The sequence below is a fragment of the Bufo bufo genome, chromosome 10, assembly GCF_905171765.1.
Source record: "Bufo bufo chromosome 10, aBufBuf1.1, whole genome shotgun sequence".
NCBI classification, from domain to species: Eukaryota; Metazoa; Chordata; class Amphibia; order Anura; family Bufonidae; genus Bufo; species Bufo bufo.
The window spans coordinates 105,619,178-105,643,167 of record NC_053398.1 but is presented as its reverse complement, the minus strand read 5'-3'; the positions used below and the strand labels follow the sequence as shown (position 1 = coordinate 105,643,167).

The 23,990-nt window shown below is 42.8% G+C and overlaps 1 protein-coding gene across 5 annotated transcripts in view; it reads right to left on the bottom strand.

The window, feature by feature from the left end:
• Positions 1–890: 890 nt before the first annotated feature.
• Positions 891–23,990, bottom strand: part of LOC120980644 (receptor-interacting serine/threonine-protein kinase 2-like) — a 28,112-nt gene continuing 5,012 nt past the window's right edge. The window contains exons 1-12 of one of the 5 annotated variants that reach the window (XM_040409869.1): positions 23,615–23,752; positions 16,158–16,413; positions 14,461–14,614; positions 13,487–13,642; positions 12,659–12,792; positions 10,319–10,368; positions 9,291–9,461; positions 8,355–8,440; positions 6,074–6,133; positions 5,891–5,996; positions 3,132–3,248; positions 891–1,433 (exon numbers count right to left, since the gene is read on the bottom strand). In XM_040409869.1, coding sequence (XP_040265803.1) covers positions 1,141–1,433; positions 3,132–3,248; positions 5,891–5,996; positions 6,074–6,133; positions 8,355–8,440; positions 9,291–9,461; positions 10,319–10,368; positions 12,659–12,792; positions 13,487–13,642; positions 14,461–14,614; positions 16,158–16,333 — 1,503 coding nt within the window. In that variant the 5' untranslated portion in view covers positions 16,334–16,413; positions 23,615–23,752 and the 3' untranslated portion in view covers positions 891–1,140. Of the gene's footprint in view, positions 1,434–3,131; positions 3,249–5,890; positions 5,997–6,073; positions 6,134–8,354; positions 8,441–9,290; positions 9,462–10,318; positions 10,369–12,658; positions 12,793–13,486; positions 13,643–14,460; positions 14,615–16,157; positions 16,414–23,614; positions 23,753–23,990 lie in introns of those variants that run through there. The other 4 variants (XM_040409872.1, XM_040409871.1, XM_040409870.1 and 1 more) reach the window with 4 other exon arrangements.

Sequence of the window (23,990 nt, the reverse complement as noted above, 5' to 3'; positions counted from 1 at the left end):
GAACATGTATCCATCCTCTGATGGCTACTTCCAGCAGGATAATGCACCATGTCACAAAGCTCGAATCATTTCAAATTGGTTTCTTGAACATGACAATGAGTTCACTGTACTAAAATGGCCCCCACAGTCACCAGATCTCAACCCAATAGAGCATCTTTGGGATGTGGTGGAACGGGAGCCCTGGATGTGCATCCCTCAAATCTCCATCAACTGCAAGATGCTATCCTATCAATATGGGCCAACATTTCTAAAGAATGCTATCAGCACCTTGTTGAATCAATGCCACGTAGAATTAAGGCAGTTCTGAAGGCAAAAGGGGGTCCAACACCATATTAGTATGGTGTTCCTAATAATTCTTTAGGTGAGTGTATGTCATGGGGGAAGGGGGGGGTGGTAGCTGAGGACCATTCTCTACTTGAACATTACATCCAATGAATTTACACATCTGCGCTACAGTGGTGGTCGAAACAAGCAGTGTATAATGTGATGGAAAATTGAATCAAGCCAGCAAAGGAAGCAATATGGACAATCACAATACATTAGTAAGTGCCTTGTATTAACTTTCTCTACATGATAAATGCCATTTTCTGAAGTGAGAGAACCTCTTTAGAGAAACACTTATCGACCTATGATTTTGTTGATTGGCACTTTTTCTAGACCAATGTAAAGGGAATACTGTATAGGAAATCAGTAGATACAAGACAAGACCATATCTGTCTTCTGGACCACTCAGCCAAACTCTGCAATGAGCGATTGGCTGAGTGGTCACATTTCCTGTGTCGAGAGGGACCACAAGCAGGGGATTCGAGAAGCTTAAGAACGGGCCAGTGGAAGATTGGTAAGATCGGTATGATTTTTTTTAAGCCAATCTGAGCATTTAAAAAAATGTAACCTGCCAGATAACACGTTTAGATTTTCATTCACCTAGAACTGTGATGGCGAGCCTCCAGCACTCTAGCTATGGTAAACCTACGACTCCCAAGATGTACATATGGTCTTGTGCATGAGGCCTTTCATAAATTAGAGACATCAAAACTACCCAATGTTACGTAGAATTTACAGTATGGTCACCGAAAGCAGAAACTTGTCGATCCCATAGTGTCTTGTCAGTTTTTTGGGTTGTCATATTCATGTTGGATTTCATGGGTGCATATAAACAGCATTTCGTGAACGCAAACCATCCAAAAACATTCTGGATGCTTCTTCACCCTTTTCAGAGCAGGTGTCTAAGCATTTCCGTGTTCTCTCCTTTAATGTTCTCTCTGCATTGATATTCTCAGAATCATCTCGAGACAGCACAAATTTGGATCTCATGATATCGATGAGGTGGTTAAGATGTCCTTCTGACACTCTTTTCAGAATAGTTTCCCTGTTCTTTTTCAGGGTTTCAGTATAGTTTTGAGCCCAGACCAGATGTGGAGAGGAATGACAATCTGAAGGAAGAAATAGTGGGGCAGTTATATTAAGAGAGGGTCATTTTACACCAGAATATTGTGCCTAAGCCAAATTTGATTGTTAAATGTGTCTTAAATCTGTGATGTTGGTTTAGAAAGTGGTGAAGAGGCGACACAAAAAGGCGACGCATTGCACCATAGAGTTTTATACTATCAGACGTGTACATCACTTTTTATACCGTCTTGGAGCTGGTGTAGTTTTGTCCAAAACATGTGCCAAGATCTGTCTGCAACATAGCAAGACGCAAAATATAACTAGACAAAAAACTGGCACAAAAGTTGTATAAAAAAAAAAACCTTATGTCTTACATGTTTTAAATGAAACAAAATTTAGGTGCATACACTTCACATATTTGGCACAAAAAGTGTGCGCCAAAAACTCTAGCGCAAATCAAGAAAAGACAGAAAAAATAATTAAAAGGTCTATACATATGATTTGGGGAAGACTATTGCCTCTTGGGTAAACATGGTTTATTCGGGAACGTGGAATACATTTCTTCCTGTGTTCCTAACCAATACTAGTTTGTTATGCTCTAGTTCATTAGAACATAAAGCCTATAGTCAGGGCTGGAGTCAGCACCCAAGCAGAAAGCTCTGGTCTTGATAAGGCTCCCCATTAGTGTATTGTAGACAAGGAGCTCTGTTGTGCAATGGTCCACATATATCTGGAGTTGACCCTGTCTACAGTCCCTGGAAACTATTTCTGCTGCCGGTTTTTCTAGACTGAATTTTTCACTAATTGGTGTATATAAGGAAATGTACATACTTGTGCGGGACGTTTTCACCATATACCAGTGGTTTAAAGGGGTTTTCCGAGAGTTGAATATTGATGGTCTATCCTCAGCGTAGGTCATCAAATCTGATCTGTGGGGGTCAAACTCCCGGCAACACCACCTACCAGCTGTTTCACTTAAATGTGACTGAGCAGCAAATAGGTTATGTGACTAGATTGCCATTAGTGGGGGTCTTGTGTTAGACCCCCACCGATGAGATATTGATGACTTATCCTGAGGATAGTTTATCAATATTGAACTCCCAAAAAGCTCCTTTAAAGAGAATAAAAGGTTATGCTCATCCCATTGGTCCTGCTCAACGATCCCATTCTGATGCTTCCTGGTTCACTTCTGGTCTCCACATCCTGGTCCCTCTTGACACAGACATGACCGCTTAGCCAAACCTTGCAATGAGTGATTGACTGAGTGGTCACATTTCCTGTGTCGAGAGGGACCAGGATAGACATTGCACGGGATTCGAGAAGCTTAAGAAAGGGCCAGTGAAAGATCGGTGAGATCAGTATGATTTTTAAGCCAATCTGAGCATTTTTAAAAATGTAACCTGCCGGACGTTTAGATTTTCATTCACCTCCAGCACTCCAGCTGTGGTAAAACTAGGACTCCTAAGATGTACGTGCTTGGCTGTTCTCAGAACTCCATAGAAATGAATGGAGCATGCTGGGAGTTGTAGTTTCACCACAGCTGGAGTTCAAGGAAGTTAGCCATCACTAACCTAGAACTATTCATTTGTTGGATTATACATTTTTCCTTATTCTCTGAGGTGGGACATTAACAACTATTATAGTATTTCTGCTTCTTCTTTAACCTCGAAAATCCATTGCACCATGAAGAACTGAACATGAGACCTGAAGTCAAAGTCTGTCCCAAGGAAAAACGGTCCTACCTGCTCCATTTCTGTGCATGTGGCTAACCCCACAATTCCTGGCTGCCCTCCTCATTTGTTCAGGACATGTGGTAGGAACGTGAATATTGATCTTGGAACCTGAAACTGGCAGGCTAGCTGGAGACAGAAAGGAACATGATACTTGTGAACCCATTGAACATGGCAGATAAAGACATTTTTTTATTTTTTTTTTAACCAAAAAACCCTGTGACATGAATTTAAATAAACTGCCTGCTTTTTTCCAAAAACAGTGTTATACCTGCCCAGGGGTGGAGCATGGCACCACAGCTCAGCCCTATTCAATTCAATAGACCTGAGCTGCAAAACCGGACACAACTCATGGGGAGGTGTGACACTCTTTTGGAGAAAGCAGTCATGTTTTTCTAAGGCAGGGGTCAGCAACCTTCGGCACTCCAGCTGTTGTGAAACTACAATTCCCAGCATGCTCTATTAATTTCTATGAGAGTTCTTAGCCAGTATGCATGCTGGGAGTTGTAGTTTCACAACAGCTGGAGTGACGGAGGTTGCCTACCCCTAAGGGCACATACACACAACAGTGAACAAAATGGCTGTTAAAAACTACAAAACAACCGATTTCTAACTGTTATTTTTCACAGATGCCTTTCTTAAAAACGGCCCTTTTGAATTGTCTAGAGGCGGTCTGTCCGAAAAAAATGACAAAATAGGACGTCCTATTTTTTGACGGCCATTATTCTGTCCCGTTTAAAAAAACTGCTGTGTGAATAGAACCATAGACTGCAAAAAAACGGTTGCGTGACGGACATTACTGCGCATTCAACTTACAGGAGGACTTTGTTTGGCAACACAAAGGAATGAAGAAAACATGGGAGCGAGGAGCAGGGAGCAATGGGGCAGTCAAATCTGGATTGAAATATTCTTCTTGGTCTGGGCTCTGTGGACTAATTTTGGGGTCTTGCTTGAGGTCTAGGTCTAGGGTTACAAATAGACCTCTGCTGACCATGTAGAATATATGATTCATTTCTTAAATTCACTGTTCACTCCATCAAGCCATGGAACCCCTGGATAATAAAGTAACTCGGCTCCTTTCCAGTCTGCTACATATCTATGGGCAGACAATATTCTGCTGTTTATTGCAGCCTGTACGCCGTTTATGGATTCCACAACGTAGGCGGTGGTAAAATAAAGCAGCTCACTGCCCCGCACATGCAGTGTAATAACCTCTTGCGTTAGCGTACATCCATCCAAAAAGTTCCCTGCAGAATGGGAGGCCAAGCCGCAGTTCGCGCAGCCAAGGAGTTTCCCAATGCGGTTTTCCAGACCACACCAAGAATTTACATGTCCATTCTTGCCACGGTTACCTCGATGTTGATACCTTGAAAAGCCGCAGTGAGAGCCTGTTCACGGATTAAAACCCATGGCAGAAACCACAGCAGATGCAGTCAAAATCCATCATGTGAACCTACCCAAAGGGTGAAATCCGCAGCGGAATAATTGACATGCTGCAGATTTAAAATTAACTCTGCAGGTCAATTAGGCTGCCAGCGCACATTGCAGATAAGGGCGGGTTGGTATTGGTGTTATGGCATTCCGTTATAGGTTCCGCTATAACAGAGTTATGTCTGGAGTGCAGTATTCTAATTGCAATGACTATGTTTTTCCAGGAGAGGGCAGTGCAGCAGCCCCAGGAACACATAATAGTTCGGTTATACATGACAGTACTATTTTTTTCCGTCATTTATTACAGAACCAAACGGAACCGTTATGTGTCCCCTTAGACATGTATTAGGATGGAGCTAAACGGAATGTCTCTTCAGTTTTGCTTTCTGTCCTAGAATTCTGTTATAACAGAACCTATAACGGAATGCCATAATGCCAATGCGAGCCCACCCTTACGCTTATTTTTTCCACGCAGTTTTTTGTGCAGAAATACCGCAGCGCAATACGGTACCAGCAAAGGGAATGAGATTTGACAAACACTTTGCATATATCTTCCATGCAGAAAATGACCTGCCGTGTGGATTATTTCTGTGGATTTTGTGTGGATTTCAGGGTGAGATTGCGGCAAAACCGCATCAAAATCTGCAACAAAATCCCCAAGAAACACATGCAGATTTGGTGTGAAAACGCTGAGAAATCTGCTTGGAAATTCTGCTTGGAAACCCGCTCCTGTGTGCAGGTAGCCCTAAGGTTGCAGACTTTTTACGCAGTGTGTAGATCAGATACTTGCTGGAACGTTTCCCACATGCAAAACTGTGGTAGCAAATCCATGGCATATCTGCCACATGTAAACTCACCGCCAGCCTCTAAATTAAAGATAAATGTTTCCATTCACTAACAGCAAGCAGATATTATTAATATGGTGATGAACTAAAACAAAAACCTACAGAGCTATTAAAGGGGTTGTCCAGCCAGTAAAAAAGGGTCAGAATGGCAAGAAAAACAAAAGAAGGGATACTCACCCCTCCTCCCCACTCCTGAATGGATTTCTCATTGCCCTCTCCTGACACTTCTTGGTTTTCCACCGGTCTCTACTTCTAGTTCCTTTCAACAATGGATGAATAGCCATTTCCTGTATACTGAGAGAGACTAGAAAGTAGAGACGAGGAGACCCTAGAAACATCAGAATGGGAGTAACGGTGGATCCATGAAATGAGTATCACGTCTTTTGTTTTTTGTTTTATTATTTTTATGCCATCCTGACCCTACTGGATGGACAACCCCTTTAAGCTTCATTTGCTTCATTAGCTTTGATTACAGAATGTATGTTGTGCTCTCACCACTTCTCTTCTGTTTCCTTGCCTCGGGACATGACAAATCTTCTTCAGTGCTCTCTTCAGGCATGCTCTGTGCTCTACTCATATGGCTCCTACTCAACCAACACTCCTACAAATTGTACAAACCATAGTGAGATTCTAAAATGATACAGAAAAATCTACTATTATCTCTGCAGAAATACTTACATTTAAATACTCAATGTCACATTCCATGATGTGTTCCTGGGGCTGCTGCACTGCCCTCTCCTGGGAAAACATAGTCATTGCAATTAGAATACTGCACCCCAGATAGAATTCCAATTTACACACTGCATCTGTAGTATCCGGAGCTATGGGCCATTCAAAAAGGAGCGAAGAAGACTGCAGACACAGTAACCGAAGGGACGTCACAAAGCATTGCCAGAAATCTTTTAAGAAAGAACCGCAGTGTCATACCTACTGTGTACTTTACGCATTTCTACAACGCAGGGGCTTAAGGGGGTTGTCTAGGCTATTAATTACTAACAGTTTGCAGTGACGGTCCAGATGCGTGTTACCAGTTGGGAGGAGGGTGGGGGGGGGGGGGGGGGGGCGCTGCACAGTCTAACATTATCCTATCAGTGATGTCAATGTCACACTGTCCAGGGACCCCCCCCCCAACTGGTAACACCCTTTTGGACCTTCATTGCAAACTGCTAGCAATTCATTCATAACTTCTGGCAGGAATAATAAAGGAACGGCACAACATAGAGGCATAAGAATAGATGGTCCAGAATTATTATAAGGGGGATGTAAGTGGTTGCAAAAACAGATATGTCAGGAGAGGCGACAGGTGCTCCTTAAAATCTCATAAGCCCTCCATGTTACCAGATATCTGTAAATGGGCAATTCGAATGATTAAATACAAACAGTTAATTGTTACTCCCTAATATATTCACTATGGTCTCCAAAGTGAAGACCTACTCTATAAAGTCTGAAACCTCACCTGACATGACTGAACATCTATACCCTTTATACTGTAGCATGTGATGCCTGTTTTTCATTGGGCTGTTCTGCAAACCAGAGCACAAAACAGGTGCGGTTTATGCAACTGTGCGCAAAAAAGAGGCATTTTATGTCCCTCTCAGACGAGCAAGTTCCACATTCTGGACTCGCAGCCTGGGTATGCAGCAGCTCCCGTCCTGACTTCCCAGCACTGCCGGGGTCGCGTAGCATTATATTGATTTATGATGCTATGTAACCTTAAGGGTCCATTCACACGTCCGTTTTTTCTTTCCTGATCTGTTCCGTTTTATGCGGAACAGATCTGGACCAGTTCTGTACCCATTCATTTTCAATGGGTCCTGGAAAAAAATCGGACAGCACAATGTGTGCTGTCCGTTTCCGTTGTTCCGTTCCACATGTCCGAAAAAATATAAAACTTGTCCTATTCTTTTCCGCAAAAATCGGATCCTGGTACAATACAAAGTCAATGGATCCGCAAAAAACTGAAGACATTCGTATGTCATTACGTATGTCATCCGTTTTATGCGGATTCCGTTCCTGGAAATTAAATTTTTATTTTATAAACTTTTATTCACTTTTTTTTTTTCAATTTTTTTTCAAAGAAATCCAAACAACTTTATTTGCTTATTGAAATTTATACATGTTTCCGTTTTTTGCGGATCCGCAAAAAACGGATGACATACGGAAACATTTTCAGGAACAATGGATCCGCAAAAAATGGACCGAAAATCGGGATATAGAAAAATATTGACGTGTGAATGTAGCCTTAGGCCCCTTTTACACGGGCGTCATTAATTTTGTCTGGATGCGTTGCGGGTGCATTACTGCAAACCCGCACAAGAAAGCATGCAATTTCAGTCAGTTTTGTCTGCGATTGCGTTCCGTTGTTCAGTTTTTTCCGCGCGAGTGCATTGCGTTTTGCACGCGTGTGATAAAAAACTGAATGTGGTACCCAGACCCGAACCCAGACTTCTTCACTGAAGTTCGGGTTAGGTGTTCTGTAGATTTTATTATTTTCCCTTCTAACATGGTTATAAGGGAAAATAATAGGACCTTCTATCTTCATTCAGCAGGACCTGCGCTGACGTCATCGAAGGTCCTTTAGCAGGTCCTGCAGGAAGAAGAAGGAAGACGATACCTGCTGCGCGATCAAGTGGATGAGGCGAGTTTATTTTTTTATTTTTTAACCCCTCAATGGACATTTTAGTTAGCAGTCTGTATTAAGAATGCTATTATTTTCCCTTATAACCATTTTAGAAGGGAAAATAATACAGTGAATTGACTTTAATGGGGTCCAGGGTTGCTCATCCCTATTTACTAACATCATCTCCTAGCAACCATGCGTAAAAATCGCACCGCATCCGCACTTGCTTGCGGATGCTATGCAATTTTCACGCAGCCCCTATTTTCACGCATTTACAATGGTAAGATTTCTACCCATATGCTATATAGATCACAGGGTGGTATGAAATAAATAGCTCACCTTTCCTGTATTCAAGGTGTCAATGTCACGTTGAATCTCTTCTTTTGAAAATTTTTGCAGGACTTCATTTAGGCGAGTCAAACACTCTGTGGAAGACATGTACAGGAATAATAAATGAGTTGGGTTCCACCTCTCACCTCTCTATTGGGAGAAGGTCTCAAAGCCACTGGGTGAACGGAGAGGTGGGTGAGTAATAGAAGGAACCAAGCAAGCACCACCACCCATCAGAAGCTTATAGAATATCTCATTCATGTCTCTGTCCCCTTTAAAGGGTATCCTCTCTCCAGCAGCCCAAATATAAATGCTATTTTAATGTCTGAATTAAAGGCTATGGAAACCTTTGGAGGAATTGTTTTTTATCATTGCATTTTACTCATTTTGGGCTAAAAATCATTTTTTCAATTAGTCTTTAATAAAAAATTTCAACAGTTTTTCCTTTACAGCTTTCAGTTTTAGTGCATCATTCTGTCTCATGCTAAATCCGTCAGGGAGCTGCTCTGAAGGCTTCATCTGTAGTGCTGATCTCTAGTAACCTAACAGCTCATAAATACTTATAGCTACATTCTTATAAGTTTGATAATAATTTAGCTGAGTTTTTATGGACTGTCAAAATTTTAGAGATAAGGGCAATAGATAAAGCCATCAGAGCAGCTTCCTGACGGATTTAGTGTGAGGCAAAGATGAATAGTCTGTAGATGCACTAAAACTGAAGGCTGTAGAGGAAAAACTGTTGAAATTTTTTAATAAAGACCAATTGAAAAAACAATTTTTTTAGCAAAAAAAGAATAAAATTTAATACTAAAAAATCCCCCTAAAGTTGTCCATAGCCTTTAAAAAAAACTTTATATGAAACAAAACATAGAGGCTGGAGTGTCTTATCTTTCGCTGTGTTAGGAGATTTGGCACAATCATACAGAGGGTAAAGGTCCAACTTACCATCTGCTGTTGGTCTCATAAAAGGGTTCTGATGCCAGCACAAGTTTGTGAGTTGACTCAGGTTTGCACGTTGACTTTGTTGGAGACTTGTCTCTTCTAGGATAACCTCAATGTTTGGTTGTGGTCTGATGCCGCTAGTGATTTCAGTCTCCAGCTTCAAAGGGTTATTTTCTGTGTGATGGCAAATTTAAATAGATTTGCTTGTATTAGCACTTGACTTTGGCCCATTTAAAGGGGTTTTCTAGTTAATAAACTGAGGGAAATGTCTGATGGATGGAGGTCTGACTGTATGACCCTGACACTTGATTTTGAAGATCAATGCGTCCATTGTCTCTAAGCAGCTTTTTTATAAGTGGGGGCATGGTGAACATCGCCTCTAAAAAATCCAAGCTGAGTTGATGGTAGCAGAAGGATCACTACTGTTACTTGACAACACAGATCTGTGGGGTACCATTTCTCATTGTGGTGAGCGCCTAATAGGTATATGGAGTCTTATAGGCCATGCAATGCCAATGCTCCTCTGGAAAAAAGGTTTGCAAATGAGTTCTTTCCGCAAAGAACATAGAGCATATTTTTGGGTTGAGAAGCACTGCATGGCCTTATAGACTCCTTATGGCTACTAGGCGCTCTCCACAAGGAGAAATATTACGGCGCTCTCCACATGGAGAAATAATACCCCGCGTATCCTGACAAAGGCCTCTCACCCAGCTAAGTCAGTTCTCTCTGCTCTGTACTGATGAGGGGCAATCTCCCCGAAACTATCTGCAGAAGAGTTACTGGCTTAGCTTTAATCCTAAATTACATCTCAAGGCCTGTTTAAAAAAATCAAACATTGGCTGATAGGATAGTAAACTTACATCTGGTGGCACTAGAGGCTCAGTTTTCTTTTCATTTTGGAAAGAAAGCTAATTTTTTTACAATGTAGGAAACGGTAGGGTTCACATTGTTCAGATGCTCTAAGCAAAGTGCCATCATTGTCTGAGGTGGGATGTCCCTTTTAATACATGTTGGAAGGATCATCAACTTACCCTTAAATGGTTGTTTCCGGCTAAGAGTTTCATGCACAGTAATTCCAAAACTGCAAAAAAAAATGAATAATTATTTTACTCATTTAGGACTGCCCCCATTGGGGATCACAAACTAAGTTCCAAATTAATCAGTATAAGATGCCTGTAGAAAAACTTACACAAACACAGAAAGAACATACAAACTCTATTCAGATGTTGTCCTTAAAAGAGACATGCAAATGAGCTCTTAACAAGCTCTGCCTCAAATGCCACCAGATGTAAGGCAGCTATCCTATAAGTCAATGTTCCATTATGTTTAACTAGGCCTTGAGACATGATTTGGATACTAAATATGCCAGAACCTCCTCTGCAGACAGCTGTTTCGGGTTGATTGCCCCTCATCAGTGCAGAGCAGAGAGTATTGGTTTAAGTGGGTGAGAGGCCTAGGTCAGGATTTGGGGGGGTACTATCTCTCATTACGGAGAGCGCCTTAATTGGCATGAGGAGGCTTGAAGGCCACACATGCCGCCTCTAATGCCACCAGATGTAAGGTAGGTATCCTATTTATAAGTCAATGTTGTATAGCCTCTTCCCAGAATTCCAGAGGAGCATTGCCTGTATAGAGCAAACCGTATATTCACAGAAACATAGCTGTGGGGGTGCCAGGATTTATAGTCTACATATATTCTTCTACTTTGTTTTCTTTTAAATGAGCTGATCATTAGTCTACCAGGAACAGACTGGAAACTTAAAGGGAATGTGTCATCAGTAAATTACCTATTGTTTAAATCACATTTTTATGTTCAATGTATTTCTAAATAATTTTTTGGTGATGTTATTTTTAATTTTCCATGTAAATATCTATATTTAAACAAAAACCATAAAATCTAATAGCCTAAAAATAGGCACCAATTCTTGTCTGTACAGATCACTTTACTGCAGTTACCTGCTTATCTGTCATTCTAATCCTGCCGGTAATGATATCACCCCTGTGTATAAATAAGACAGGATCCACCATTCACAATAAGTGACATCACAGCTGATCTACTCCCTCCTGACCTCTGCACAGGTCACAGACCCTGCCTCGAAAACTAGAAGTCAATGAGGTCCCCTCCTGACCATTGTGTCTATGGCCCCATGGGGCTGCCTTAAAGTTATTTTCTTAATGCTTTCTAAATGCTGTTAAAAACTCCCATAATAAAGTTCAGAAAACAGAAAAAAAAAAGAAAATTGTAATCCAAAAATAAAATCAGATTAGAAAAAAGGATATGTGTTGGTATTTGGTTTTAACTGGTAGATACAATTTTTGTGACACATTTCCTTTAAAGAGGACCTGGAAAAAAACTAAATGGGGCCCCATGTTGTGGGCAAGTCCAAACACACAGAAGGTGGGGCACCGCAAGGAGATAAGGCCAGAATAAGTAGGCAGGAGAAAGCAGAAGTAGACCGGGCCTGCAATACCGTAGTGCAGCACAATATACCTCCCCAACAAAACCAAATACCACCGTGCAGTATGAAATACTGTCGCCCCCATCATTGTATTCTACTCTATCACCGTCCTAAGGACAGCGATACAGTTGAATTCAGAAGGGCACCTTTGGTCCTACATTAATTAATGCTGAGAGCATCAGATCATTATGTATCTGGCTGGTGGCCGTGAGGAGGACTCAGGGAGCCCTCTGGACGTCGGCACACTGGGAAATTTCCCTGTATGGTTTATGGCCAGTCTATTATCACTGCCACATCTGATTTAGTTCTAGGTTGCCCAGCCATTAGGGTGGAAGTGACTGTCTGGGGTCACTGGCCGTTATGGAAAGCAGATATCTGATGCCTCATAAAATGCTTACATGTGACAAGCGCCGGTAAAATTTCTTTAAAATAAGGTTTAATGTAAAAATTTGATTAAAACAATAGGTGATTTTCTTATGACACACTCCATTGAACAGACTTTTATTTGGTGAGGAAGTGGCCTTGTCTCATTTCAGCAAATGGCATTCGTCATGTATACAAAGTTAATACAAGGCATATTTTAAACCGCTCGTTTCCATGGTTATGACCACCCTGAAATCCAGCAGACTGTGGAAGTGTACATAGGCTGGTGCTTTTTCCTATAGTGTGCAAGCACGTCCACCACTGCTGCACTGCAACGGTGGTTGTAACCTCTGGATACGTGCAGTGTATAATGTGATGGAAAAATGAATGACGCCAGCAATGGAAGCAATATGGACAATCTCAGTACATTAGTAAGTGCCTTGTATTAACTTTCTCTTCATGAAAAATGCCACTTGCTAAAGTGACACAATCCCTTTAAGTTATGAACTGTGACAACTTCATCAGCAATTTACTGCTTGGTTCACGAACCTGTATATGTCATCTGCTGTGCTTAGAACATTGTTTTTCAGTCTTTGAGGTGAAAGATATATCACAGAAGTATTTTCCTCCTCTTCCTTGGAAAAACTGACTTTCTGGAAGTTCGATAGCCAGAAATCTGAGAGCTGTAATAATGAGCTATAATCAGTGAGAGCACCACAAATATTAAAACTATCCATCTATCTCATATCTATTATCTATCTATTGTAGGAAGGCGCGAGGGACCGTCGTGGATGGAAGGTATGTGTGACCGAGGTTACTGGCCTCGGTGAAGTAAGAGCTGGTATTTTATGTATCAGCAGCAGCTATTGCTAATTGACACCTTGAGAGTTAGCATGGCTGTCATAGCTGATCCGGGACGGGTCTTACTAGGAGTAGTCAAAGTGCTGGGTGGGTGACTACTCCCCATGTTCCAGGCCGGGTTTTGCCAGGCATAAAAACCAGCCAGCACTGCCAGGTGTGGTGGATTTTTCCTCCCTCTGACAGTGGAGCTCAGGAGTGTGTGTGCTGTGAACTGAGGGCTGTGCTGGGATTTGAGGTTAGAGCCGGGCTGGAGGAATCAGGCCCCTCTAAAGGGGAACAGGCCGCCTAGGGACTTGATGAGGCTGAACGGCTAACAGGGTGTGAATAAACACCGCTGTTTAATTCAAGAACTGTGTACTTTGCCTGTATACTGCATCCGCTAGTCCTAACTACCAGAGCGAATGCCCACATTATCTAGTTATTAATCTATCTATCTCTCATATCTATCTACTTGTCCATCTATCTATTTATCTAGAATTATATATAACTAGCCAAAGTATTCTTTTTTTCTCTTACCTTTACCCGGTATTGAGCATCCAATAATATGTTGCAGGGTTTCAGCCTCTGGAACATTATGGGATGTTGCTGGTTGTGCAAAAAGGACAACCCTGCAGCAACATCTGCAAGGATTCTGATTCTAATACTCAGTGGAAGAGTAGGGTACAGATCCCGCTGTAATCAGAGAAAAAGATAAAAATTACAAGAATAAAGACTGTGTTTAGTGTTGAGCGACGTTATGGAAAATTCGGCTGCTTCACTGAATCTTACAAAAAAATTCGCTTTGCGATGAATAACTTTGTTACAAAGCGGATTTCTTTGCAAATAGTTGGTGCAATGACAGAACGGCGATTGACCAAGGAGTGTCAGAGGAGATGCATGCAAAGCCTTAGGAGTGTGTATAGTACCTAGGGGAAGGTTTTTCATTTCCTTGCGCCAGAAATATGGCGTTAAAAAGTCGCAAACACATGTGGCTTTAAAAAAAAAAAAAAGGAGGCTGGGGTGACAAGGATGGGAAGGAGCGTTGCGAGGGTAGAAAGGGCATAGCCAGTCACCGTGACAAATTTATATCTTTATTGACATCAGTTTTCAGGCACAAATGAAGCCAGAAATCTAAGGCAGCTCTGAGCTGCTGTAGATTTCTGTTTTGGCGCACGGACTGCACCTAATTTATGATGAGCCCTGCGTCCTCCGGCAGCACATGGAATATCAAGACCGGTGCAGAAAGTGCTGGTCTTGATAAACCTTCCCCATAGTGTTGCTATGATGACTTATCTAGGCATTTAGCAGTGCAATGAGATTTGTAATTAAATCCCCTGCCTTCTAATAATGAGATGACTCTGCTCATTATCTCCAAGTCTATACAACAAAGCTGACAAGTGAGCTGCAGAATTTTTATGTGAATAGTCACCATCATATTTATACATTTTTAAAGATACTTATAATAATGTCACCTCCTGATGTGACATTGCTCCCCAAGGAACTTATCTGACCTGGTAAAGAAGAGAGTGTAGTGACTCATTCGACATCCATACTGTCACAATTCCAATCGCATTTGGAGGCCAAAATAGCCCAACAATTTCTGCAAGTCGTTCAGATCTCCTTCTGCTTGCATATTCCACAGCACGGAGAATTGTTTGACGGTCCCTTTAAGTAGAAGAACTTTACTGATTAATCACAAATTTGGCTGATCTAAGAGGACATCACAGACTCCGTAAAAAAAGGACAAAATAACACTGCATGCAGCAGTATTTCAACTGGCAAAATGCTGGTATTCACGATGGAAACCTAATGGACCCATTAATGTGAATGAGATCCATCAGGTGTTGCTAGTGTCTGTTGTATCTTTGTTCCAAAGGTCCTGGTACTCTGTTCTTATCCCAGAAAAGAATACCAGAATCATACCACTGATGTGTGAAGGGAAGCGATTCCAACAACAGAAGTACAGTATATATAGGAATAAGTATACAGGTGTAGGTCCATCAATGGTTCACTAGGTGAACATATTTGTTAAAAAAAACATTTCAAAACATCCCTGTTAAAGGGGTTGTCTACTCCTTTTATACTGATAGGTTATCCCTAGGATAGGCCACCAATATATGACCGGGGTGGGCAGGGGTGGATTAGCCATAGGCCTTATAGGAAAATTTCCAGGTGGGCCGATGCCCAGGGGGCCACCTGGTCCCTCCTCACGGCCGACCAGTGGAAGTTTTTGGTGATTTATTTTTTTAAGATGGACTGTGGTATTTGGCTCTGTTGGGGGGGTATAATGTGATATTGCTGGCCCTGCCTTCCATCAATTTGGACCCAACTACGGGGCCACTTTTAGTATTTTTTCCAGGATCACTTTAAGTTCCCAGTCCGCCCCTGAAAGAGTGTGTGTGTGTGTGTGTGGGGGGGGGGGGGGGTTGACATCTTGCGCCCCCACTTGACAGCTGTTCGGTAATGGCACTGGAACCAAACAGTTCTCTCCATTGTATACTGAACAGAGCTGGTTACTGCAGCATTGCTCCCATTCACTTCAATGGGAGTATCACAGCAGTAATCAGCTTCTTCCATTACACAAGGGAGAAAGCTGTGTGGTTCCAGCGATGGAGCTACACCCCAACATCTGATCACACGCTCGCTGATCCTGAGGACAGGCAATTAATACAAAAGGAGTGGGCAACAGTTTTCCAGGGGTTGTTCACCCCTTGGGACCCTTTCTGCAGAACCCCCAGCGTGAGTGGACCTGCGGTGGGAATCACCTGATCTCCACCATTGGGTTCTGGCTACATCGCTCTCCCTCGGATGAAGTATCAGATCTCCCTGCTTCAACATCTGGTTGGACGCAGGTCACGTGACTGCTGAAGCCAATGACTAGCTGCAGGGGTGACATGTCGCAATTGCGGGCAGTTATTGCCTGTAGTGGCCACATGACCTGTGTTCAATTGGATGTTAACTTAGGGAGACTCGAGACCTGCGACGCCTGAGGGGGAGAGATGGAGCTGAAACCCAGGTAAGTATGATTCCCACCGCAGGTTCTGCCATTCTAACGGGGTTGAGAAAAGGTCCCCAAGGATGTATGACCCCTTTAAGGTGTGCCTTTGTTCAGACAATGATGCTCTAAATTTCATAGTTGAACCCAACGTCCCACAAGCAGCTGCAGTTCGAAATATATGATCAATGACCCCCCATGGGCCCAGCTTACCTTTTATTTTGTTTGGCCAAAGGCAAAAGTTTTATGAAGACAGGACAGCCAGTGGGTAAGTAGGTAGACTTGTAGACAGGTTCTGTGCTTGTCTTCACTATCTGGTAGGTCGCGGGTAGGTCCCGCCGACTGATTGAAGATAATGACATTTCTGACATATACAGTAGTGTCTGCATGGAAGAATGTATTCCAGAGTGCAAAGGGTTCTTTAACTTGTGCAACTACATGGTTCTGTAGGGAAGCAGCAAGGTCAACGCTGGAATCAATAACAAGGAAGACAAAGAAAAAAACGTCAGCAGAAAATACCCTTTTGCAGCAATCACAGTTGTAGGACATCATTCAGTCGGGTGATACTAGGTGTAAAACAACAACATGGGCAGCACAAACCCATTTATATAAATTGGTCCAGACACTATTAAAAAAAAAATGTTTTATCTTATCTAATACATTAACCCCTCTAGGATGCCGTCTAGTTTGGTACTTTATGTCATGATTAATATAAAAGACTTCATATAGTACACAACAATTTCTTTTTAAGCTGGAACTGGCCTTGTACCTCCAGAGATCCCCCCATTCATTGCTCTTCTAGATTTATTTCCACTGCAGATCTCTCCCTATAACTGTCACAGCTTCTAACAGTAGATTGGACTTGTGGCAGTGGAAGGATGGAACTGAGCATGTGTGACCACCTCAGCGAGGGAGCGTCCTCCCTTTAACAGCTCAGATGAGATGGTCACGGTTGACAGTGGAGTCTGAGGGGTTAAATTTCTGGGACAGGATTTATCTCTGATGCCGGCAGTGAGAGTAGAGTGCTAGCTGTATAATACTGCTGACACCGGCAAGCAATGACAACGGTCCAGCACCTGAGCCCAAAATGAGCATTTGGGCTGGCAGAATTTCAGGGGGAGAGCAGTCCCCAGCTAAAAATACAGGTAGGCATTAGGCACTTTACATATACATTGGTTTATGTTTGGCACACCCATGTAAGGCTACGTGCACACATTTTTCAACCATTTGTGCATCCATTAAAAATAGCCATGAAAAACAGATGAATTTCATTGGCTTTTTTTTTTATAAAGATCCCAACCCCTGCTGTGCCCCCAGTACACATAATGTTCTCCATAATGGCCCCCGCAGTAATAATGCCCCCTATCAGAGGTCGCGCTACATTTTTTCTGGAAGAGTAAAAATACTCCTCTTACCATTTTTGAGGAGTATTTTCAGCCGATGAGGAGTACGAAAGTTACAGTAATTCAAATTGTTAATACTAAGGCCTACATAACATTAAGGGGTTGCTATTTATGCAGGGAAACCATTACTAGTATCTAGAACTGTCTTCCATGCATAAATAGCAAATTTAGACCATTTAAAATTTAGCTTAGGTCACTGTTGCTCTGAGGGGTCGGTACCACTGAGGTCACTGTTGCTCTGAGGGGGTCGGTACCACTGAGGTCACTGTTGCTCTGAGGGGTCGGTACCACTGAGGTCACTGTTGCTCTGAGGGGGTCGGTACCACTGAGGTCGCTGTTGCTCCGAGGGGGTCGGTACCACTGAGGTCACTGTTGCTCCGAGGGGGTCGGTACCACTGAGGTCACTGTTGCTCTGAGGGGGTCGGTACCACTGAGGTCACTGTTGCTCTGAGGGGGTCGGTACCACTGAGGTCACTGTTGCTCTGAGGGGGTCGGTACCACTGAGGTCACTGTTGCTCCGAGGGGGTCGGCACCACTGAGGTCACTGTTGCTCTGAGGGGTCGGTACCACTGAGGTCACTATTGCTCTGAGGGGGTCGGTACCACTGAGGTCACTGTTGCTCTGAGGGGGTCGGTACCACTGAGGTCACTGTTGCTCTGAGGGGTCGGCACCACTGAGGTCACTGTTGCTCTGAGGGGGTCGGCACCACTGAGGTCACTGTTGCTCTGAGAGGTCGGCATCATTGAGGTCACTGTTGCGCTGAGGGGTTGGCATCACTGAGGTCACTGTTGCGCTGAGGGGTTGGCACCACTGAGGTCACTGTTGCAGAGGTTTAAAAGGTTTGTCCTAAGATCGATATTTATCACCTGTCGCATTACAGAAGAAATCCTTATAGCCGCGTCTGATGGAACATGCTGCAATTAATCCTTGATGGATTCATAAGAAAGCTGACAGGTAACATAGAGGTCTACAGGTGACAGGTCTGTCCGTTATGGAGGTCTCCTGTTGGCGTGTCCAGCGCTGGGACCCCGCTGACGTCTATAAGCAGGAGTCTGAAGCGCTCAGCCACCTTTCCTCACTGCTGAGCGCCGTAGTGAAGATGGTCCCCTAGACCTTCTATTGAGGCCGTCTTCAGTACCGCGCTCAGCAGGAAGGAGAGACGGCGCTCGGCTGAGTGCTTCAGACTCATCATTAGAGAGGAAAACAAGGCGCTCAGATCCGGGACCCCCACTATATTTCACAACAAGACCACTTACCCCGCCAGTGAGGATTGCGCGCCTCCTTCCTCACTTCAGAGCGGTGTGCCATAAGCTCCGGCAGCCCACTCAAACTGACCAATAACAACGCTCTTCAACGGTGCGCTGCCCTTGCCGTTCACAGTGCTCACTGCGCTGATGAATGGCAGGGAAAAGTCTAAGACGTATCGGTACGCCTTAGACTTTTTCCAGGGAGTAAAACGGCCTGAACAGGCGTCTATGACGCTTGTACAGGCGTTATTGCGACCTCTGCCCCCCATAGTGGCTCCCATCTGTAATAATGCCCTCCATAGTGGCCCCCATCTGTAATAATGTCTCCCATAGTGACCCCCATTTGTAATAATGTCCCCATAGTGGACAGCAGATGTAATGTTTTGTTTTAGCACCTCATACACTTGCACACTCAGAGGCAGTCGCTCCTCTCTTAATTGAAAAGACCTGCTGCAGGTCCTTCGGCAGGTCCTTTTCAATGAAGGGAGGAGTGACTGCTTCTTCACGTGCAAGTGGATGAGGTAAGTATTTTTTTTAACCCTTAAAAGGCCAAATTGACCTAGTGTACCCGTTTTTAACAGCCTTTAGCCGGGTGCACTCCTGTCTAAGCGGCCATTAAAAACGGTCCCATTGATTTCAATAGGGTCCGCGTGGTCGTGACATAGGACATGTCAAAATTAAATTAATGTGTGTGATGGCTGTTACTTAAATTGTCGTCACGTGTGCACGTAGCCTAAATGGCAATGATATTAGGGCTCCCACACACATGTATTAGTGTGGTGTCTTTTTAATTTGTTTCTCAGGTTTTTTCCCTATGGAGAAGGGGATGATATGTCCTGCATTTCAAAAATTCCACAGACTTTCGGCTAACATCTGGAGCTGACGTTGCACCAAGAATGCACCAAAAGAAAACATGTGCAAAAAAATAAAAAAATTCAGGAAAAACATGGAAACAGTAGGGGGGAAATTTATAAAACTGTCAAAAAGAAAAACTGTCTTTGTTGCTTACAGCAACCAAACACTGCACAGCTTTTCATAAATGATGAATGAAGCCTTGTGAGTTCTCTTTTCTATGGCTTTGTGATTACTCCTGTAGAAGTTGTCACCATAGAGTCTTACACGTCTCTCCTAGGACTGTAGCTCCAGTTGGTAACTAGGCAAACTCACAACAAAATTACTGTATTGAAAGCATGACCTACAAGATATGTCGTCCTAAAGATGGAATTCCCAAGAGTATTGGTTTTTTTTTTTTCAGAAAGAATGTGGCATTGCTTGCCACGGTGCATCAGGGTGTCTGGAGGAGCGGCGTCCCACTGCCATGGAGATGCATGCGGTCACAAGATCAAGACCTGGCCACATCTTCTGATGGCATCACCCTGATACATTTATAAAGGGGGACTGCTTAGCATTTCCTTTCTTGGCCGTTAGCCCTAGTGGCGAGTTACCTAATTATTTCTGCGGAAGCCGTATGTTTTGATCCAGCCTGCCTAAATCTTTTAAAGGGATACCACAGTCATTTTTTTCTCACATATTACATCCTATATGTGAATACATTATGAAATTTTTTTTTTTTTACAAAGTTGGATGGATGGTTTTCTGGATATAATTTCTTGAAGTCACTCCATGTATTTTTCCTGTCTTGTCTCTATAACACCCCTCCCCCTTTGTTTAATTTGTTTGCACGATAGACAGTCTTGCTTGACTTTCTCAGTCGGACCATCACTGTGACTGGTATCCTAATTCTACTAATCTACTATTTTACTAGCTGAAAACATATTTCCCTTACAGCAGCAGTAAACTGATAATGGGTTTCCTATCTATATATGAGGTTTATCGCTTTGTGCTGACTGCTGTAGAAGGACACAATTTTTTGTTTCATTTCCAATGTCATAGTATTGACAAGATAAAAAATGAAAAACAGCCAGAAATTTTTATATTGAGTTTTAAAAAATACCTCTTTCTGATGGAATCGTCCCTTTAACTACTCGTGCTACTTTATCAGTTTACTGTTATTTGGCCTAAAGTCCTCACCAAGTCTCTGCTTCTAATTTCTGACAACTGCCTTTTGCTGACCCAGATTTGTCTGACCAAATCATTGACCCAGCCCGATACCTGCAATCTGTCTGTGGTCAACCATGCTGGGGTCTACAATATGGACATTCAACCAGTAAAATTGTGAGTGGCTTGCAAGGTAAATAGAAGAATATCTTACACTTCGCACCCCAGGTCAGCCACCACCAACTCAATAATGGCCTCTGAGAACTGTCTCTTGACTTCTTGTTTTTCCCCATCAAGTTTTTAGAACCTAAGCATAAGCACACGTCTTGACCTAGAGCTGATTGTGCAACCCTGCGTTACGGTCCTGAAGCTGTCATCCAAGTGCCATCGCTGGGGACTGGCAACCAAAAATTCTCTAGGATAAAATTCTAACAGATGCTGTGGCCGTAAGGTTTTTCTGGTAACATATAAGGCCTACAGTAGGTTTTATTTGCAAAGTTTGGGAAGAAAGACTCCTCAGGGACTGTTAAAGTTTATGAAAAAAAGAACAGCACGGGTGATTGAGGTCTGTCCTCGAGGACATTTGTTTACATGGAGCATGTACATTGAAGCGAGTACCATGTTCAACAAACTTTATCAACATTGTCCTGGAGAATCCCTTTAATCCCTTCCCGATGCAGCTATTTTCTGTGTTTTTGTTTTAATTTTCCCTGCCTTCGTGGAGCCATAATTTTTTTATTTTTCCATTTTTTTGTTAGACAAATTGTACCTTCTAATGGCACCATTTAAATTGCACAGGTATGATGCAAAATTGTAAATGGGGTGGTTCCCTATGCGATAAAAATGACCGATTACCTTCATGCTCTTGGTCAGTACGATTACAGCTATACCACATTTATATAGTATTTCTTGTTTAATACTTAACAGTTAAAGAGGTTGTCCAGGCTTTTTCATATTGATGACTTATTCTTATAGGTCATCAATATCAGATTGGCGGGGGTCCGACACCTGGTACCCCCGCCGATCAGCTGTTTGAAGAGACGGCCCGTGCTGTGTGCACATGACGTCTCCCTTCTCTCTTTGTGTTCTGCTGCTGTATGTATATGGGACCGCAGCAGCAGACAATAAGAGAAAAGGTAGACCGCACATGAGCACTGTACGCGCCATCTCCTCAGCTGATCAGCTGACAGGGCACACCTGTGAAGTGAAAACCATTTCAGGGGACTACCTCTTGAAGCTCATCAAGAGAATGCCAAGAGTGTGCAAAGCAGTAATCAAAGCTAAAGGTGGCTACTTTGAAGAACCTAGAATATGACATATTTTCAGTTGTTTCACACTTGTTTGTTATGTATATAATTCCACATGTGTTAATTCATAGTTTTGATGCCTTCATAGTCATGAAAATAAAGAAAACTCTTTGAATGAGAAGGTGTGTCCAAACTTTTGGTCTGTACTGTATATCGGTTAAAATATTTCAACCGTTCAGGCATTTTGCCACATATTGATATTTATTTATTGTTTTTTTAATTGTTTTTTTATTTTTATATATTTTTTTTAATGTTTTGCCTTTTTTACACTTATTTTTAGTCCTCTTAGCTGACTTTAACATGCGATTGTCTGATCGCTTTGATTTACCATTAGAGTCTATGGTAGATTCACTACGTTCCTATCAAGCCCTGCCACAGGCAAGGCTTGATAGTATCATCACTATGATAGGCCTCGGAGCCTTCAGAACGCCCGAGGCTACCATAGCAACCGACTGGCACCCGCAATCTCGACGCAGAGAGTCTTTCAGGCTCTGGGAGTACTGCGCTATTGGTAACTGGCCAGTCAGATGCTGTGGTCGCAATTGACCACATCATCTGACAGGCTAAAAGTCCATGATTGGGGTTATCAAAAATCAACCACTCTTCCCGCAGGGCTCTCTGTTGAGTAAGGCTAAAGTCTACACAACGACATTTGTCGCGCAACATTTTGTTGCACCAATGTTGCGCGACAATTTTTATAATGGCAGTCTATGGTGTCGCACTGCAACATGCTGCGACGTGACAATGGCAGAAAATCCATTCAACCTGCCCCGCATAAAACAAGAAAATAAGAAATAAAATGCAGAGATCAAAAACAACAAAATAAAAAAGCTTAGCCAAACTAGACTAGGTCCTTAACAGGTTAAATAAAAATCAGTACCAATACAATTTACATAGTTATTTGGCTGCAGAGGTTTCTGGAGCAGCCGCTCATTCCTCGTGACATTTCTCTAGCTGTCAGATCGCCAGTAATCAGTGTACAGAGGGTTTATTATTAACCCTGCAGGAGTGAAAGTGGAAGTAACTCTTCGCCGTACCATCTGCTCTGCAGAAGTAAAGTTACTTTTATGATGTTTCAACCCAAAGAAGACACATGATCAATAACGGGCCATGCATACAATGGATCTGTGCCAATATGGCGTCTATAGACTATGTGGAAGGACTCCGAAACGAGAAAAAATTAACAGGTCACATTACAGAGGCAACTTCCCATCACAAGGGAAGGGACCATAGGGTTAATATACTGTATATATATAATACTGTTGGTAATGATTGTGGGGGGACATTGCTGGGAACCTTGTTCGGGTATCTGGAAGAGATCCACAATGTATGTGCAACGTTATGGTGACCAATGTTTTTAAATATGTCCAACTTTGCCAAGAGCCTTGTTAAATATGGTTTCAGCTAATAGGGGGATAGGCCAATAGGGGTGCCTATTATTCCTAAAATCTATAAAGTCCGCTATTCTCTATGTGTGTATGACAGCCCGCGCCGACGACATCTGTAAGAAAACCACCCCACCGCCTGTAGACCACAAGATCAGAACTTAATTGGGTTACATTAGAACACCTACGGGGAGATTGATCAAAACTGGTGTAAAGGAAAAACTGTCCCTAGGTGTCACTTGCCTGAGCTTTGTTGCTAAAAAAAACATACACTGCTCCTTTAAGAGAAGTCAGCCTATACACTTTATACTATATGAGGATGTGACTCACCATAATACCGTGCGGTTCTGTCCGCTGCTAGGACCAGCAGTCTGAGAGCCCCTTACCCTTGACAAGCAGGCAGGCAGCAGTGTGCTTCCCTGGCGCAGAAGCATCTCACATACACCGCCCCCTAGAAATTCCCCTTTTCTAGTTTTAGTTTCTCTTAAAGAGGCAGTGCTCTATAAAAGAGAAGCACAATGACCAGGAAGGGAAGTAACCCTCCCCGCTCTCTGCACTTCTCTCTAAGGTTAGCCAGAAGGGAAAACTGTGGCTTTGTAAGGGACATAAACTTTATGCTCTCCATTATTGGCCGCAGTGGTATCCTTTGGTTGCCTGTTTCTTTAACCCTTTAGTGACTAGCCTCTTATGGGCCTTAAAATGACCT